At 51.2% G+C, this 18,281-nt stretch overlaps 1 protein-coding gene across 1 annotated transcript in view; it reads right to left on the bottom strand.

Moving 5' to 3' along the window:
* Positions 1–4,094: 4,094 nt before the first annotated feature.
* The window catches only part of gpn1 (GPN-loop GTPase 1), a gene marked incomplete at its 5' end in the record, with an annotated part of 40,279 nt that continues 26,092 nt past the window's right edge, over positions 4,095–18,281 (bottom strand). The window contains one exon of the mRNA XM_072494846.1: positions 4,095–4,188. Coding sequence (XP_072350947.1) covers positions 4,102–4,188 — 87 coding nt within the window. The remainder of the gene's footprint in view (positions 4,189–18,281) is intronic.

Here is an 18,281-nt window from a genome sequence, read left to right as displayed (position 1 = left end):
AGCACCCACAGCCCCACCCAACACAGTGACAGCACCCATAGCCCCACCCATAGCCCCCCCAACAGTGACAGCACCCAGAGCCACCCGTAGCCCCACCTAACAGTGACAGCACCCATAGCCCCACCCAACATAGTGACAGCACCCATAGCCACCCCAATAGTGACAGCACCCACAGCCCAACCCCAACAGTGACAGCATCCACAGCCCCACCCAACATAGTGACTGCACCCACAGCCCCACCCAACATAGAGACAGCACCCATAGCCCCACCCAACATAGCGACAGCACCCATAGCCCCACCCGTGACAGCACCCATAGCCACCCCAACAGTGACAGCACCCACAGCCCAACCCCAACAATGACAGCTCCCATAGCCACCCCAACAGTGACAGCACCCATAGCCCCACCCCAACAGTGACAGCACCCATAGCCCCACCCAACAGAGTGACAGCACCCATAGCCCCACGCAACACAGTGACAGCACCCATAGCCACCCCAACAGTGACAGCACCCACAGCCCAACCCCAACAGTGACAGCACCCACAGCCCCACCCAACATAGCGACAGCACCCACAGCCCCACCCAACACAGTGACAGCACCCATAGCCCCACCCATAGCCCCCCCAACAGTGACAGCACCCAGAGCCACCCGTAGCCCCACCTAACAGTGACAGCACCCATAGCCCCACCCAACATAGTGACAGCACCCATAGCCACCCCAATAGTGACAGCACCCACAGCCCAACCCCAACAGTGACAGCATCCACAGCCCCACCCAACATAGTGACTGCACCCACAGCCCCACCCAACATAGAGACAGCACCCATAGCCCCACCCAACATAGCGACAGCACCCATAGCCCCACCCGTGACAGCACCCATAGCCACCCCAACAGTGACAGCACCCACAGCCCAACCCCAACAATGACAGCTCCCATAGCCACCCCAACAGTGACAGCACCCATAGCCCCACCCCAACAGTGACAGCACCCATAGCCCCACCCAACATAGTGACAGCTCCCATAGCCCCACCCAACATAGTGACAGCACCCACAGCCCCACCAAACATAGCGACAGCACCCATAGCCCCACCCAACATAGTGACAGCACCCACAGCCCCACGCAACACAGTGACAGCACCCATAGCCCCACGCAACAGAGTGACAGCACCCATAGCCACCCCAACAGTGACAGCACCCATAGCCACCCCAACAGTGACAGCACCCACAGCCCAACCCCAACAGTGACAGCACCCATAGCCCCACCCAACAGAGTGACAGCACCCATAGCCCCACGCAACACAGTGACAGCACCCATAGCCACCCCAACAGTGACAGCACCCACAGCCCAACCCCAACAGTGACAGCACCCACAGCCCCACCCCAACAGTGACAGCACCCACAGCCCCACCCAACATAGCGACAGAACCCACAGCCCCACCCAACATAGTGACAGCACCCATAGCCCCACCCAACAGTGACAGCACCCATAGCCCCACCTAACAGTGACAGCACCCATAGCCCCACCCATAGCCCCCCCAACAGTGACAGCACCCAGAGCCACCCGTAGCCCCACCTAACAGTGACAGCATCCACAGCCCCACCCAACATAGTGACAGCACCCACAGCCCCACCCAACATAGTGACAGCACCCATAGCCCCACCCAACAGTGACAGCACCAATAGCCCCACCCAACATAGTGACAGCACCCATAGCCCCACCCAACAGTGACAGCATCCATAGCCCCACCCATAGTGACAGCAGCCATAGCCCCACCCAACAGTGACAGCAACCATAGCCCCACCCAATAGTGACAGCACCCACAGCCCCACCCAACAGTTACAGCACCCATAGAGCCACCCAACAGTGACAGCACCCATAGCCCCACCCAACATAGTGACAGCACCCATAGCCCTCCCAACAGTGACAGCACCCATAGCCCCACCCAACATAGTGACAGCACCCATAGCCCTCCCAACAGTGACAGCACCCATAGCCCCACCCAACATAGTGACAGCTCCCATAGCCACACCCAACACAGTGACAGCACCCATAGCCCCACCCAACATAGTGACAGCACCCATAGCCCCACCCAAGTGACAGCACCCATAGCCCCACCCAACATAGTGACAGCGCCCATAGCCCCACCCAACAGTGACAGCTCCCATAGCCCCCCCAACATAGTGACAGCACCCTTAGCCCCCCCCAAGTGACAGCGCCCATAGAGCGGGAGGAGAGGCAGGGAGGGAGGGAAGGCGGGGGGGAGGGAAGGCGGGGGGGGAGGGAAGGCGGGGGGGGGGGGAGGGAAGGCGGGGGGGGGGGAGGGAAGGCGGGGGGGGGGGGAGGGAAGGCGGGGGGGGGGGAGGGAAGGCGGGGGGGGGGGGAGGTAAGGCGGGGGGGGAGGTAAGGCGGGGGGGAGGGAAGGCGGGGGGGAGGGAAGGCGGGGGGGAGGGAAGGCGGGGGGGGAGGGAAGGCGGGGGTGGGATGGAAGGTGGGGGGGGGATGGAAGGTGGGGGGGGGATGGAAGGTGGGGGGGGATGGAAGGCAGGGGGGGGGATGGACGGCGGGGGGATGGAAGGCGGGGGGATGGAAGGCGGGGGGGGGGGAATGGAAGGCGGGGGGGATGGAAGGCGGGGGGGGGATGGAAGGCGGGGGGGGGATGGAAGGCGGGGGGGGATGGAAGGCGGGGGGGGATGGAAGGCGGGGGGGGATGGAAGGCGGGGGGGGATGGAAGGCGGGGGGGGGATGGAAGGCGGGGGGGGATGGAAGGCGGGGGGGGATGGAAGGCGGGGGGGGTGGAAGGCGGGGGGGATGGAAGGCGGGGGGGATGGAAGGCGGGGGGGGATGGAAGGCGGGGGGGGATGGAAGGCGGGGGGAGGGGGATGGAAGGCCGGGGGGGGGGGATGGAAGGCCGGGGGGGGGATGGAAGGCGGGGAGGAGGGAAGGCGGGGAGTAGGGAAGGCGGGGAGGAGGGAAGGCGGGGAGGAGGGAAGGCGGGGAGGAGGGAAGGCGGGGAGGAGGGAAGGCGGGGAGGAGGGAAGGCGGGGAGGAGGGAAGGCGGGGAGGAGGGAAGGCGGGGAGGAGGGAAGGCGGGGAGGAGGGAAGGCGGGGAGGAGGGAAGGCGGGGAGGAGGGAAGGCGGGGAGGAGGGAAGGCGGGGAGGAGGGAAGGCGGGGAGGAGGGAAGGCGGGGAGGAGGGAAGGCGGGGAGGAGGGAAGGCGGGGAGGCGCGGAGGGAGGGGAGGCGGGGAGGGAGGGCAGGCGCGGAGGGAGGGAAGGCGGGGAGGGAGGGAAGGCGGGGAGGGAGGGAAGGCGGGGAGGGAGGGAAGGCGGGGAGGGAGGGAAGGCGGGGAGGGAGGGAAGGCGGGGAGGGAGGGAAGGCGGGGAGGGAGGGAAGGCGGGGAGGGAGGGAAGGCGGGGAGGGAGGGAAGGCGGGGAGGGAGGGGAGGCGGGGAGGGAGGGGAGACGGGGAGGGAGGGGAGACGGGGAGGGAGGGGAGGCGGGACGGGAGGGGAGGCGGGGAGGGAGGGGAGGCGGGGAGGGAGGGGAGGCGGGGAGGGAGGGGAGGCGGGGAGGGAGGGGAGGCGGGGAGGGAGGGAAGGCGGGGAGGCGGGGAGGGAGGGGAGGCGGGGAGGGAGGGGAGGCGGGGAGGGAGGGGAGGCAGGGAGGGAGGGGAGGCGGGGAGGGAGGGGAGGCGGGGAGGGAGGGGAGGCGGGGAGGGAGGGGAGGCGGGGAGGGAGGGGAGGCGGGGAGGGAGGGGAGGCGGGGAGGGAGGGAAGGCGGGGAGGGAGGGAAGGCGGGGAGGGATGGCCGAGTGGACGTAGGTACAATGCTGTTTTGAAGGGGCGGTGTCGATTGTCGTAAAAACCCACCTGGTTCACTAATGTCCTTTCGAGAAGGAAATCTGCCGTCCTTACCCGGTCTGGCCTACACGTGGCTCCAGACCCACAGCAATGGGGTGACTCTTACCTGCCCCCTGGAGTGGTGACCAGTTACCCAGTTCACAGGCAATTAGGGATAGGCTGGGTTTGGCAGCGGAGCCCACATCCCAGGAAAGAATAATCTTTTAAAACTGCAGCGCCAAACATCACTAAGTTGCCGAACTCACGTGTCATACTCCACTGCAGCATCAGCGACATGTTGGAGGAAGCTATCCATCCCGCTGCCATCCATTGCCGATACCCCAACCACCTGATAGAAACAACGGCCGTTAGAGTAATCCGGAACAGAACGTCAGCCGCGCGTCCCCGCCCCCCCCCCCAACATGCTCTCCACACCCACCCTGTCAACACCCCTCAGCATCTGAAAGGTTTCATCAAGTTGCCTCTTTCTCCTCTGAACTTCAGAAGATACAAACTCAACCTTTCCAATCCTTCCTCATAAGACAACCCGCCCATTCTTAGTATAGAACATAGAACAATACAGCGCAGTACAGGCCCTTCGGCCCACGATGTTGCACCGAAACAAAAGCTATCTAACCTACACTATGCCATTATCATCCATATGTTTATCCAATAAACTTTTAAATGCCCTCAATGTTGGCGAGTTCACTACTGTAGCAGGTAGGGCATTCCACGGCCTCACCACTCTTTGCGTAAAGAACCTACCTCTGACCTCTGTCCTATATCTATTACCCCTCAGTTTAAGGCTATGTCCCCTCGTGCCAGCCATTTCCATCCGCGGGAGAAGGCTCTCACTGTCCACCCTATCTAACCCCCTGATCATTTTGTATGCCTCTATTAAGTCTCCTCTTAACCTTCTTCTCTCCAACGAAAACAACCTCAAGTCCATCAGCCTTTCCTTATAAGATTTTCCCTCCATACCAGGCAACATCCTGGTAAATCTCCTCTGCACCCGCTTCCTATAATGCGGTGACCAGAACTGTACGCAATACTCCAAATGCGGCCGGACCAGAGTTCTGTACAGCTGCAACATGACCTCCCGACTCCGGAACTCAATCCCTCTACCAATAAAGGCCAACACTCCATAGGCCTTCTTCACAACCCTATCAACCTGGGTGGCAACTTTCAGGGATCTATGTACATGGACACCTAGATCCCTCTGCTCATCCACACTTTCAAGAACTTTACCATTGGCCAAATATTCCGCATTCCTGTTATTCCTTCCAAAGTGAATCACCTCACACTTCTCTACATTAAACTCCATTTGCCACCTCTCAGCCCAGCTCTGCAGCTTATCTATATCCCTCTGTAACCTTCTACATCCTTCCACACTATCGACAACACCACCGACTTTAGTATCGTCTGCAAATTTACTCACCCACCCTTCTGCGCCTTCCTCTAGGTCATTGATAAAAATGACAAACAGCAACGGCCCCAGAACAGATCCTTGTGGTACTCCACTTGTGACTGTACTCCATTCTGAACATTTCCCATCAACCACCACCCTCTGTCTTCTTTCAGCTAGCCAATTTCTGATCCACATCTCTAAATCACCCTCAATCCCCAGCCTCCGTATTTTCTGCAATAGCCTACCGTGGGGAACCTTATCAAACGCTTTGCTGAAATCCATATACACCACATCAACTGCTCTACCCTCGTCTACCTGTTCAGTCACCTTCTCAAAGAACTCAATAAGGTTTGTGAGGCATGGCCTACCCTTCACAAAGCCATGCTGACTATCCCTGATCATATTATTCCTATCTAGATGATTATAAATCTTGTCTCTTATAATCCCCTCCAAGACTTTACCCACTACAGACGTGAGGCTCACCGGTCTATAGTTGCCGGGGTTGTCTCTGCTCCCCTTTTTGAACAAAGGGACCACATTTGCTGTCCTCCAGTCCTCTGGCACTATTCCTGTAGCCAATGATGACATAAAAATCAAAGCCAAAGGTCCAGCAATCTCTTCCCTGGCCTCCCAGAGAATCCTAGGATAAATCCCATCAGGTCCCGGGGACTTACCTATTTTCAGCCTGTCCAGAATTGCCAACACCTCTTCCCTACGTACCTCAATGCCATCTATTCTATTAGCCTGGGGCTCAGCATTCTCCTCCACAACATTATCTTTTTCCTGAGTGAATACTGACGAAAAATATTCATTTAGTATCCCACCTATCTCTTCAGACTCCACACACAATTTCCCATCCCTGTCCTTGACTGGTCCTACTCTTTCCCTAGTCATTCGCTTATTCCTGACATACCTATAGAAAGCTTTTGGGTTTTCCTTGATCCTTCCTGCCAAATACTTCTCATGTCCCCTCCTTGCTCGTCTTAGCTCTCTCTTTAGATCCTTCCTCGCTACCTTGTAACTATCCATCGCCCCAACTGAAACTTCACACCTCATCTTCACATAGGCCTCCTTCTTCCTCTGAACAAGAGATTCCACTTCCTTGGTAAACCACGGTTCCCTCGCTCGACGCCTTCCTCCCTGCCTGACCGGTACATACTTATCAAGAACACGCAGTAGCTGATCCTTGAACAAGCTCCACTTATCCAGTGTGCCCAACACTTGCAGCCTACTTCTCCACCTTATCCCCCCCAAGTCGATTTCGGCGGGAGAACAGCTGGTGAGTCAGTTTCAGCGGGAGCATTGCGGAAGGAGGTTGCTGGGAGGTAAGTCAACCTTTAAAAGCACTTGTCTTTGCAGGGGCAGGCCAGTCGATTTCGGCGGGAGAACAGCTGGTGAGTCAGTTTCAGCGGGAGCAGTGCGGAAGTGGTTGCTGGGAGGTAAGTCAACCTTTAAAAGCACTTGTCTTTGCAGGGGCAGGCCAGTCGATTTCGGCGGGAGTGGAGCTGGCTGGTTAGTCAATTTCAGCAGGAGCTGAGAATTTTTCTTTTTTTTTTTTAAATTAGTTTTTTAGGCGGGAACAGGAAGTCGACCCGCGGACGTCTGGGAAGACCCTCACCAATAAATTCTGGTGGAGAGGAAACCCGAGACACTACACGTGTAGTGTCCCCCACCCGCCCTCCCCCTCTAACCTACGAATAAAACTCATTGGTGTGAGGTAAGTACCATATTTTATTATATTATTATTTTTAATAAAAATTTAATTTAGTTGTTAGCCAGATCTTGGTAGAAAGTTAGAGGAATGGCAGGGAAGGGAGTGCAATGTTCCTCCTGCAGGATGTTTGAGGTGAGGGATGCAGTTAGTGTCCCTGCTGATTTTACCTGCAGGAAGTGCTGCCATCTCCAGCTCCTCCAAGACCGAGTTAGGGAACTGGAATTGGAAGAACTTCGGATCATTCGGGAGGCAGAAGGGGTCATAGATAGCAGCTTCAGGGAATTAGTTACACCAAAGATTGGAGATAGGTGGGTAACTGTAAGAGGGACTGGGAAGAAGCAGTCAGTGCAGGGATCCCCTGCGGTCGTTCCCCTGAGAAACAAGTATACCGCTTTGGATACTTGTGGGGGGGACGACTTACCAGGGGTAAGCCATGGGGTACGGGCCTCTGGCACGGAGTCTGTCCCTGTTGCTCAGAAGGGAAGGGGGGAGAGGAGCAGAGCATTAGTAATTGGGGACTCGATAGTCAGGGGCACAGATAGGAGATTTTGTGGGAGCGTGAGAGACTCACGTTTGGTATGTTGCCTCCCAGGTGCAAGGGTACGTGATGCCTCGGATCGTGTTTTCCGGGTCCTTAGGGGGGAGGGGGAGCAGCCCCAAGTCGTGGTCCACATTGGCACCAACGACATAGGTAGGAAAGGGGACAAGGATGTCAGGCAGGCTTTCAGGGAGCTAGGATGGAAGCTCAGAACTAGAACAAACAGAGTTGTTATCTCTGGGTTGTTGCCCGTGCCACGTGATAGTGAGATGAGGAATAGGGAGAGAGAGCATTTAAACACGTGGCTACAGGGATGGTGCAGGCGGGAGGGATTCAGATTTTTGGATAACTGGGGCTCTTTCTGGGGAAGGTGGGACCTCTACAGACAGGATGGTCTACATCTGAACCTGAGGGGCACAAATATCCTGGGGGGGAGATTTGTTAGTGCTCTTTGGGGGGGTTTAAACTAATGCAGCAGGGGCATGGGAACCTGGATTGTAGTTTTAGGGTAAGGGAGAATGAGAGTATAGAGTTCAGGAGCACAGATTTGACGTCGCAGGAGGGGGCCAGTGTTCAGGTAAGTGGTTTGAAGTGTGTCTACTTCAATGCCAGGAGTATACGAAACAAGGTAGGGGAACTGGCAGCGTGGGTTGGTACCTGGGACTTCGATGTTGTGGCCATTTCGGAGACATGGATAGAGCAGGGACAGGAATGGATGTTGCAGGTTCCGGGGTTTAGGTGTTTTAGTAAGCTCAGAGAAGGAGGCAAAAGAGGGGGAGGTGTGGCGCTGCTAGTCAAGAGCAGTATTACGGTGGCGGAGAGGATGCTAGATGGGGACTCTTCTTCCGAGGTAGTACGGGCTGAAGTTAGAAACAGGAAAGGAGAGGTCACCCTGTTGGGAGTTTTTTATAGGCCTCCTAATAGTTCTAGGGATGTAGAGGAAAGGATGGCGAAGATGATTCTGGATATGAGCGAAAGTAACAGGGTAGTTATTATGGGAGACTTTAACTTTCCAAATATTGACTGGAAAAGATATAGTTCGAGTACAATAGATGGGTCGTTTTTTGTACAGTGTGTGCAGGAGGGTTTCCTGAAACAATATGTTGACAGGCCAACAAGAGGCGAGGCCACGTTGGATTTGGTTTTGGGTAATGAACCAGGCCAGGTGTTGGATTTGGAGGTAGGAGAGCACTTTGGGGACAGTGACCACAATTCGGTGACGTTTACGTTAGTGATGGAAAGGGATAAGTATACCCCGCAGGGCAAGAGTTATAGCTGGGGGAAGGGCAATTATGATGTCATTAGACATGACTTGGGGGGGATAAGGTGGAGAAGTAGGCTGCAAGTGTTGGGCACACTGGATAAGTGGGGCTTGTTCAAGGATCAGCTACTGCGTGTTCTTGATAAGTATGTACCGGTCAGACAGGGAGGAAGGCGTCGAGCGAGGGAACCGTGGTTTACCAAGGAAGTGGAATCTCTTGTTAAGAGGAAGAAGGAGGCCTATGTGAAGATGAAGTGTGAAGTTTCGGTTGGGGCGATGGATAGTTACAAGGTAGCGAGGAAGGATCTAAAGAGAGAGCTAAGACGAGCAAGGAGGGGACATGAGAAGTATTTGGCAGGAAGGATCAAGGAAAACCCAAAAGCTTTCTATAGGTATGTCAGGAATAAGCGAATGACTAGGGAAAGAGTAGGACCAGTCAAGGACAGGGATGGGAAATTGTGTGTGGAGTCTGAAGAGATAGGCGAGATACTAAATGAATATTTTTCGTCAGTATTCACTCAGGAAAAAGATAATGTTGTGGAGGAGAATGCTGAGCCCCAGGCTAATAGAATAGATGGCATTGAGGTACGTAGGGAAGAGGTGTTGGCAATTCTGGACAGGCTGAAAATAGATAAGTCCCGGGGACCTGATGGGATTTATCCTAGGATTGTCTGGGAGGCCAGGGAAGAGATTGCTGGACCTTTGGCTTTGATTTTTATGTCATCATTGGCTACAGGAATAGTGCCAGAGGACTGGAGGACAGCAAATGTGGTCCCTTTGTTCAAAAAGGGGAGCAGAGACAACCCCGGCAACTATAGACCGGTGAGCCTCACGTCTGTAGTGGGTAAAGTCTTGGAGGGGATTATAAGAGACAAGATTTATAATCATCTAGATAGGAATAATATGATCAGGGATAGTCAGCATGGCTTTGTGAAGGGTAGGTCATGCCTCACAAACCTTATTGAGTTCTTTGAGAAGGTGACTGAACAGGTAGACGAGGGTAGAGCAGTTGATGTGGTGTATATGGATTTCAGCAAAGCGTTTGATAAGGTTCCCCACGGTAGGCTATTGCAAAAAATACGGAGGCTGGGGATTGAGGGTGATTTAGAGATGTGGATCAGAAATTGGCTAGCTGAAAGAAGACAGAGGGTGGTGGTTGATGGGAAATGTTCAGAATGGAGTACAGTCACAAGTGGAGTACCACAAGGATCTGTTCTGGGGCCGTTGCTGTTTGTCATTTTTATCAATGACCTAGAGGAAGGCGCAGAAGGGTGGGTGAGTAAATTTGCAGACGATACTAAAGTCGGTGGTGTTGTCGATAGTGTGGAAGGATGTAGCAGGTTACAGAGGGATATAGATAAGCTGCAGAGCTGGGCTGAGAGGTGGCAAATGGAGTTTAATGTAGAGAAGTGTGAGGTGATTCACTTTGGAAGGAATAACAGGAATGCGGAATATTTGGCTAATGGTAAAGTTCTTGAAAGTGTGGATGAGCAGAGGGATCTAGGTGTCCATGTACATAGATCCCTGAAAGTTGCCACCCAGGTGGATAGGGTTGTGAAGAAGGCCTATGGAGTGTTGGCCTTTATTGGTAGAGGGATTGAGTTCCGGTGTCGGGAGGTCATGTTGCAGCTGTACAGAACTCTGGTACGGCCGCATTTGGAGTATTGCGTACAGTTCTGGTCACCGCATTATAGGAAGGACGTGGAGGCTTTGGAGCGGGTGCAGAGGAGATTTACCAGGATGTTGCCTGGTATGGAGGGAAAATCTTATGAGGAAAGGCTGATGGACTTGAGGTTGTTTTCGTTGGAGAGAAGGTGGTTAAGGGGAGACTTAATAGAGGCATACAAAATGATCAGGGGTTGGATAGGGTGGACAGTGAGAGCCTTCTCCCGCGGATGGATATGGCTGGCACGAGGGGACATAACTTTAAACTGAGGGGTAATAGATATAGGACAGAGGTCAGAGGTAGGTTCTTTACGCAAAGAGTAGTGAGGCCGTGGAATGCCCTACCTGCTACAGTAGTGAACTCGCCAACATTGAGGGCATTTAAAAGTTTATTGGATAAACATATGGATGATAATGGCATAGTGTAGGTTAGATGGCTTTTGTTTCGGTGCAACATCGTGGGCCGAAGGGCCTGTACTGCGCTGTATTGTTCTATGTTCTATGTTCTAAGTCACGTCTAATGGCATTATAATTGCCCTTCCCCCAGCTATAACTCTTGCCCTGCGGTGTATACTTATCCCTTCCCATCATTAACGTAAACGTCACCGAATTGTGGTCACTGTCCCCAAAGTGCTCTCCTACCTCCAAATCCAACACCTGGCCTGGTTCATTACCCAAAACCAAATCCAACGTGGCCTCGCCTCTTGTTGGCCTGTCAACATATTGTTTCAGGAAACCCTCCTGCACACACTGTACAAAAAACGACCCATCTATTGTACTCGAACTATATCTTTTCCAGTCAATATTTGGAAAGTTAAAGTCTCCCATAATAACTACCCTGTTACTTTCGCTCTTATCCAGAATCATCTTCGCCATCCTTTCCTCTACATCCCTAGAACTATTAGGAGGCCTATAAAAAACTCCCAACAGGGTGACCTCTCCTTTCCTGTTTCTAACTTCAGCCCATACTACCTCGGAAGAAGAGTCCCCATCTAGCATCCTCTCCGCCACCGTAATACTGCTCTTGACTAGCAGCGCCACACCTCCCCCTCTTTTGCCTCCTTCTCTGAGCTTACTAAAACACCTAAACCCCGGAACCTGCAACATCCATTCCTGTCCCTGCTCTATCCATGTCTCCGAAATGGCCACAACATCGAAGTCTCAGGTACCAACCCATGCTGCCAGTTCCCCTACCTTGTTTCGTATACTCCTGGCATTGAAGTAGACACACTTCAAACCACCTACCTGAACACTGGCCCCCTCCTGCGACGTCGAATCTGTGCTCCTGACCTCTATACTCTCATTCTCCCTTACCCTAAAACTACAATCCAGGTTCCCATGCCCCTGCTGCATTAGTTTAAACCCCCCAAAGAGCACTAACAAATCTCCCCCCCAGGATATTTGTGCCCCTCAGGTTCAGATGTAGACCATCCTGTCTGTAGAGGTCCCACCTTCCCCAGAAAGAGCCCCAGTTATCCAGAAATCTGAATCCCTCCCGCCTGCACCATCCCTGTAGCCACGTGTTTAATTGCTCTCTCTCCCTATTCCTCATCTCACTATCACGTGGCACGGGCAACAACCCAGAGATAACAACTCTGTTTGTTCTAGTTCTGAGCTTCCATCCTAGCTCCCTGAAAGCCTGCCTGACATCCTTGTCCCCTTTCCTACCTAGTCGATTGAACCTTCTCTGAACTGATTCTAATGCATTTACATCTTCCCTTCAATAAGGAGACCAATACTGCACACGGTACTTTAGTCTGACTAATGTCCCGTACAACGGAAACATAACCTCTCTACTTTTGTAATCAAATTTAATAACTATTTGTTTTGACATAATTAATTAGTGCTTCAATGTCACTCAGCGGGGTGCAGTGCCCCAACTGTGAGATGTGGCAGATCCGTGAAGTTTCCAGCGTTTCGGTCGACTACATCTGCAGCAAGTGTAACCAATGGCAGCTCCTCACAGGCCGCGTGGTTCGGTTGGAGCAGCAGTTGGATGCACTTAGGAGCATGCAGGTGGCGGAAAGCGTCATAGATCGCAGTTATAGAGACCCAAGGTGCACAGATGGGTGACCGCTAGAAAGGGCAGGCAGTCAGTGCAGGAATCCCCTGTGGCTGTCCCCCTCTCTAACAGGTATACCCCTTTGGATACTGTCGGGGGGGATAGCCTATCAGGGGAAAACAGCAGCAGCCAGAGCAGTGGCACCACGGCTGGCTCTGATGTTCAGCAGGGAGGGTCAAAGTGCAAGAGGGCGATAGTTATAGGGGACTCTAGAGTCAGGGGCACAGATAGGTACTTTTGTAGTTGTGAAAAAGACTCCAGGATGTTATGTTGCCTCCCTGGTGCCAGGGTCCAGGATGTCGCTGAACAGCTGCAGGGCATCCTGAAGGGCGAGGGTGATAAGGCAGAGGGCATGGTCCATGTTGGTACCAATCACATTGATAGAAAGAGGGATGACGTCTTGCATCAGGAATTCAGGGAGTTAGGCAGTACACTAAAGAGCAGGACCTCTCGGGTTATCGTCACTGGATTACTCCCAGTGCCACGTTCCAGTGAGTACAGGAATAGGAGAATAGCCCAGATGAATGTGTGGCTTGAAGGTTGGTGCAGGAGGGAGGGTTTTAGATTCCTGGACCAGTGGGACTGTTTTTTGGGAAGGTGGGACCTACATCTAAACCAGAGCGGGACTAAAACCCTGGCTGGCGGGTTTGTTCAAACTAGTTCAACAGGCGGAGAGGACGCAGACTGACAGCAGAATCGGGACACAGTATAACACGGAAAAGCAATCAGGTCAGAGGGAATACAGCAGTAGCAGGTTTCAAGGGCCTTATCTACCAAGATATATCAGCTTGGTTGACTTCAGCTCCAGCACCTTGCCTTTTTTCCTGCAGCTCTCTGGAAACACACAGACACACACAAGCTGCTTTTTCAAACTACAATAGACCAAACGTATGAAGCTCTCAGAGAAATTATACTTTTGGAGGAGTTTAAAAATTCAATTCCTGATGTAGTGAGAACTCATGTGGAAGAACAGAGGGTTAAAACTGTGAGGTTAGCAGCAGAAATGGCAGATGATTATGAATTAGTTCACAAATCAAAGATTGGTTTCTGACATCAGTTTCAGCCGGTGAGGGATAGAAATTGGGGACATGAGAAATACTCAAGTGGTAAAGGTGATCTGATGGGAGACAATAAAGAGTGTACCTCAGATTAAAAAAGAAATCCAGGAGGGGCGAAAAGAAATGAAAAGTTTCAAATGTTTTCACTGTAATAAACTAGGCCATGTAAAGTCACAGTGTTGGTGGTTGAAGAAAAGCACTGGGAAGGCTGATGTGGTAAAACAGGATAAGACAGTAGGGTTTGTTAGAGTGGTAAAGGAAAGCCCAAGGGAAGCGAAGGAGGTGCAAACGATTGTACAGCCTGTTCAAGAAGTAATTGTTTCCTTGTGTGGGTAAGGTTTACTCATGTGTATCAGGAGGAGCAGGTAAAGAAGTCACAATTTTAAGAGATACAGGGGCTAGTCAGTCTTTAATGGTAAGAGATGAGGAATTAACAAAGAACAAAGAAAAGTACAGCACAGGAACAGGCCCTTCGGCCCTCCAAGCCCGTGCCGACCATGCCGCCCGACTAAACTACAATCTTCTCCACTTCCTGGGTCCGTATCCCTCTATTCCCGTCCTATTCATGTATTTGTCAAGATGCCCCTTAAATGTCACTATCGTCCCTGCTTCCACCACCTCCTCCGGTAGCGAGTTCCAGGCACCCACTACCCTCTGCGTAAAAAACTTGCCTCGTACATCTCCTCTAAACCTTGCCCCTCTCACCTTAAACCTATGGTCCCTAGTAATTGACCCCTCTACCCTGGGGAAAAGCCTCTGACTATCCACTCTGTCTATGCCCCTCATAATTTTGTAGACCTCTATCAGGTCGCCCCTCAACCTCCGTCGTTCCAGTAAGAACAAACCGAGTTTATTCAACCGCTCCTCATAGCTAATGCCCTCCATACCAGGCAGCATTCTGGTAAATCTCTTCTGCACCCTCTCTAAAGCCTCCACATCCTTCTGGTAGTGTGGCGACCAGAATTGAACACTATACTCCAAGTGTGGCCTAACTAAGGTTCTATACAGCTGCAACATGACTTGCCAATTCTTATACTCAATGCCCCGGCCAATGAAGGCAAGCATGCCGTATGCCTTCTTGACTACCTTCTCCACCTGTGTTGCCCCTTTCAGTGACCTGTGGACCTGTACACCTAGATCTCTCTGACTATCAATACTCTTGAGGGTTCTACCATTCACTGTCTATTCCCTACCTGCATTAGACCTTCCAAAATGCATTACCTAACATTTGTCCGGATTAAACTCCATCTGCCATCTCTCCGCCCAAGTCTCCAAACAATCTATATCCTGCTGTATCCTCAGACAGTCCTCATCGCTATCCGCAATTCCACCAACCTTTGTGTCGTCTGCAAACTTACTAATCAGACCAGTTACATTTTCCTCCAAATCATTTATATATACTACAAACAGCAAATGTCCCAGTACTGATCCCTGCGGAACACCACTAGTCACAGCCCTCCAATTAGAAAAGTATCCTTCCATTGCTACTCTCTGCCTTCTATGACCTAGCCAGTTCTGTGTCCACCTTGCCAGCTCACCCCTGATCCTGTGTGACTTCACCTTTTGTACTAGTCTACCATGAGGGACCTTGTCAAAGGCCTTACTGAAGTCCATATAGACAACATCCACTGCCCTACCTGCATCAATCATCTTTGTGACCTCATCAAAAAAACTCTTATCAAGTTAGTGAGACACGACCTCCCCTTCACAAAACCATGCTGCCTCTCCCTAATACGTCCATTTGCTTCCAAATAGGAGTAGATCCTGTCTCGAAGAATTCTCTCCAGTAATTTCCCTACCACTGACGTAAGGCTCACCGGCCTGTGGTTCCCTGGATTATCCTTGCTACCCTTCTTAAACAAAGGAACAACATTGGCTATTCTCCAGTCCTCCGGGACATCCCCTGAAGACAATGAGGATCCAAAGATTTCTGTCAAGGCCTCAGCAATTTCCTCTCTAGCCTCCTTCAGTATTCGGAGGTAGATCCCATCAGGCCAGGGGACTTATCTAACTTAATATTTTTTAAGACACCCAACACCTCGTCTTTTTGGATCTCAATGTGACCCAGACTATCTACACACCCTTCTCCAGACTCAACATCCACCAATTCCTTCTCTTTGGTGAATACTGATTCAAAGTATTAATTTAGTACCTCACCCATTTCCTCTGGCTCCACACAGATTCCCTTGCCTATCATTCAGTGGGCCAAACCTTTCCCTGGCTACCCTCTTGCTTTTTATGTACGTGTAAAAAGCCTTGGGATTTTCCTTAACCCTATTTGCCAATGACTTTTCGTGACCCCTTCTAGCCCTCCTGACACCTTGCTTAAATTCCTTCCTACTTTCCTTATATTCCACACAGACGTCGTCTGTTCCCAGCCTTTTAGCCCTGACAAATGCCTCCTTTTTCTTTTTTTTTTTGTAGTTTGGGAAGAATGTTGCCAGAAAAGGTGGTGATATGTGGAATTCAGGGTGAGAGGAATAGTGTTCCATTATATGAGGTAAGGTTGGAAAGTGCAGTGAAGAGTGGTGAAGTGGTAGTAGGAGTAATAGAGAAACTATCTAGTCCAGGAATACAGTTTATCTTGGGTATTGATATAGCTGGATCGCAGGTGGGAGTGATGCCTACTGTGGTTGATAAGCCAGTGGAAAATCAGACAACTGAAGGGTTGAAGGACGAATATCCTGGGATTTTTCCGGATTGTGTAGTAACAAAGGTCGCAAAGTCACAGGTTAAGACAAGAGGAGAAATCAAAGAGTGAAGATGAAGTTGAAGTGCAATTATCAGAATCGATTTTTGATCAGATGGTTGGAAGAGAACAAGAACAGGTGGAGGATGAGGTGGATATTTTTAGTTCAGGAAAATTGGCAGAGTTACAACAGAAAGATGTAGAAATAAAACGGATATATCAGAAAGAATATACGGAAGAGGAATCTGAGAGTATACCAGAGTGTTATTACCGTAAAAGTGATGTCTTGATGAGAAAATGGAGACCTTTACATATGCAGGTGGATGAAAAGTGGGCAGAAGTTCATCAAGTAGTATTGCCGGTAGGGTATAGAAAGGAGGTGTTGCGAGTTGCACATGAGGTACCAGTGGGAGGTCATTTGGGAATAAGGAAAACTCAAGCTAAAATCCAGAAACATATTTATTGGCCTGGACTACATAAAGATGTAGTTACATTTTGTCAATCATGTCACACATGTCAAGTGATAGGGAAACCTCAAACAGTGATAAAACCAGCGCCCTTAATACCCATTCCAGCATTTGAGGAACCTTTTACAAAGGTCCTAATTGATTGTATAGGACTGCTTCCTAAAACGAAAAGTGGGAATCAATATTTTTTGACTATAATGGATGTGTCTACTAGGTTTCCACAGGCCATTCCAGTACGTAATATTACAGCTAAAAGGATTGTGGAGGAGTTACTTAAATTCTTTACTAGATATGGACAACCCACAGAAATACAATCAGATCAAGGAATGAATTTTACTTCAAATTTATTCAAAGAAGTTATCGATAGCTTAGGAATAAAACAATTTAAATCAACTGCGTACCATCCAGAATCGCAGGGAGCATTAGAAAGGTGGCATCAGGTATTCAAGACAATGTTGAGGGCGTATTGTCAAGATTATCCAGAGGATTGGGATAAAGGAATCCCATTCGTATTGTTTGCAATTAGGGATGCACCTATTGAGTCTACCAAATTTAGCCCTTTTGAACTAATTTTTGGGCATGAGGACCACTTAAATTGATTGAGGAAAAATTGGTGGGTGAGAAATCAGAAATTACACTATTGGATTAAGTGTCAAATTTTAGGGAACGATTAAATAGAGCAGGTGAATTGGCTAGACAACATTTGAAAGTTGCACAAAATGTGATGAAACGGGTAGCGGACAAGAAATCCAAAGTTCGTAGTTTTGCCAGTGGGGATCATAGAATCATAGAATTTACAGTGCAGAAGGAGGCCATTTGGCCCATCGAGTCAGCACCGGCTCTTTGAAAGAGCACCCCACCCAAGCCCATACCCCCACCCTATCCCCATAACCCAGTAACCCCACCCAACACTAAGGGCAATTTTGGACACTAAGGGCAATTTATCACGGCCAATCCACCTAACCTGCACATCTTTGGACTGTGGGAGGAAACCGGAGCACCCGGAGGAAACCCACGCACACACGGGGAGAACGTGCAGACTTCGCACAGACAGTGACCCAAGCCGGGAATCGAACCTGGGACCCTGGACCTGTGAAGCAATTCTAACCACTATGCTACCGTGCTGCCCACGAAAGAAACGTCAAAAATTTCAATGGACAGCGGACTTTCAACAGGCATTTGACTGCCTGAAAGCTGTAATCACCAATGTTCCTGTATTGGAGAATTGCAAGGGGCTCTGTGGTCAGATTGAACTAAAGTATCTGATTCTAAAGAGAAATGCCGAGGAGTAGAGGAATGGATGGATCGTGCAGAGACTTTGTTCGAAGAGACTGTCAATCGAGAAGGATTTCGGTTGGAGGAAGAAGAACGAGAAAAATGGACTATATTATTATACCTGTTTGCGTGTGTTAGCAAAGAGCAAAGAACAAAGAAATGTACAGCACAGGAACAGGCCCTTCGGCCCTCCAAGCCCATGCCGACCATGCTGCCCGACTCAACTACAATCTTCTACACTTCCTGGGTCCGTATCCCTCTATTCCCATCCTATTCATATATTTGTCACGATGCCCCTTAAATGT

The sequence above is a fragment of the Scyliorhinus torazame genome, unplaced genomic scaffold, assembly GCF_047496885.1.
Source record: "Scyliorhinus torazame isolate Kashiwa2021f unplaced genomic scaffold, sScyTor2.1 scaffold_1253, whole genome shotgun sequence".
Lineage (NCBI taxonomy): Eukaryota > Metazoa > Chordata > Chondrichthyes > Carcharhiniformes > Scyliorhinidae > Scyliorhinus > Scyliorhinus torazame.
This window is presented reverse-complemented; position numbering and strand designations above follow the sequence as displayed.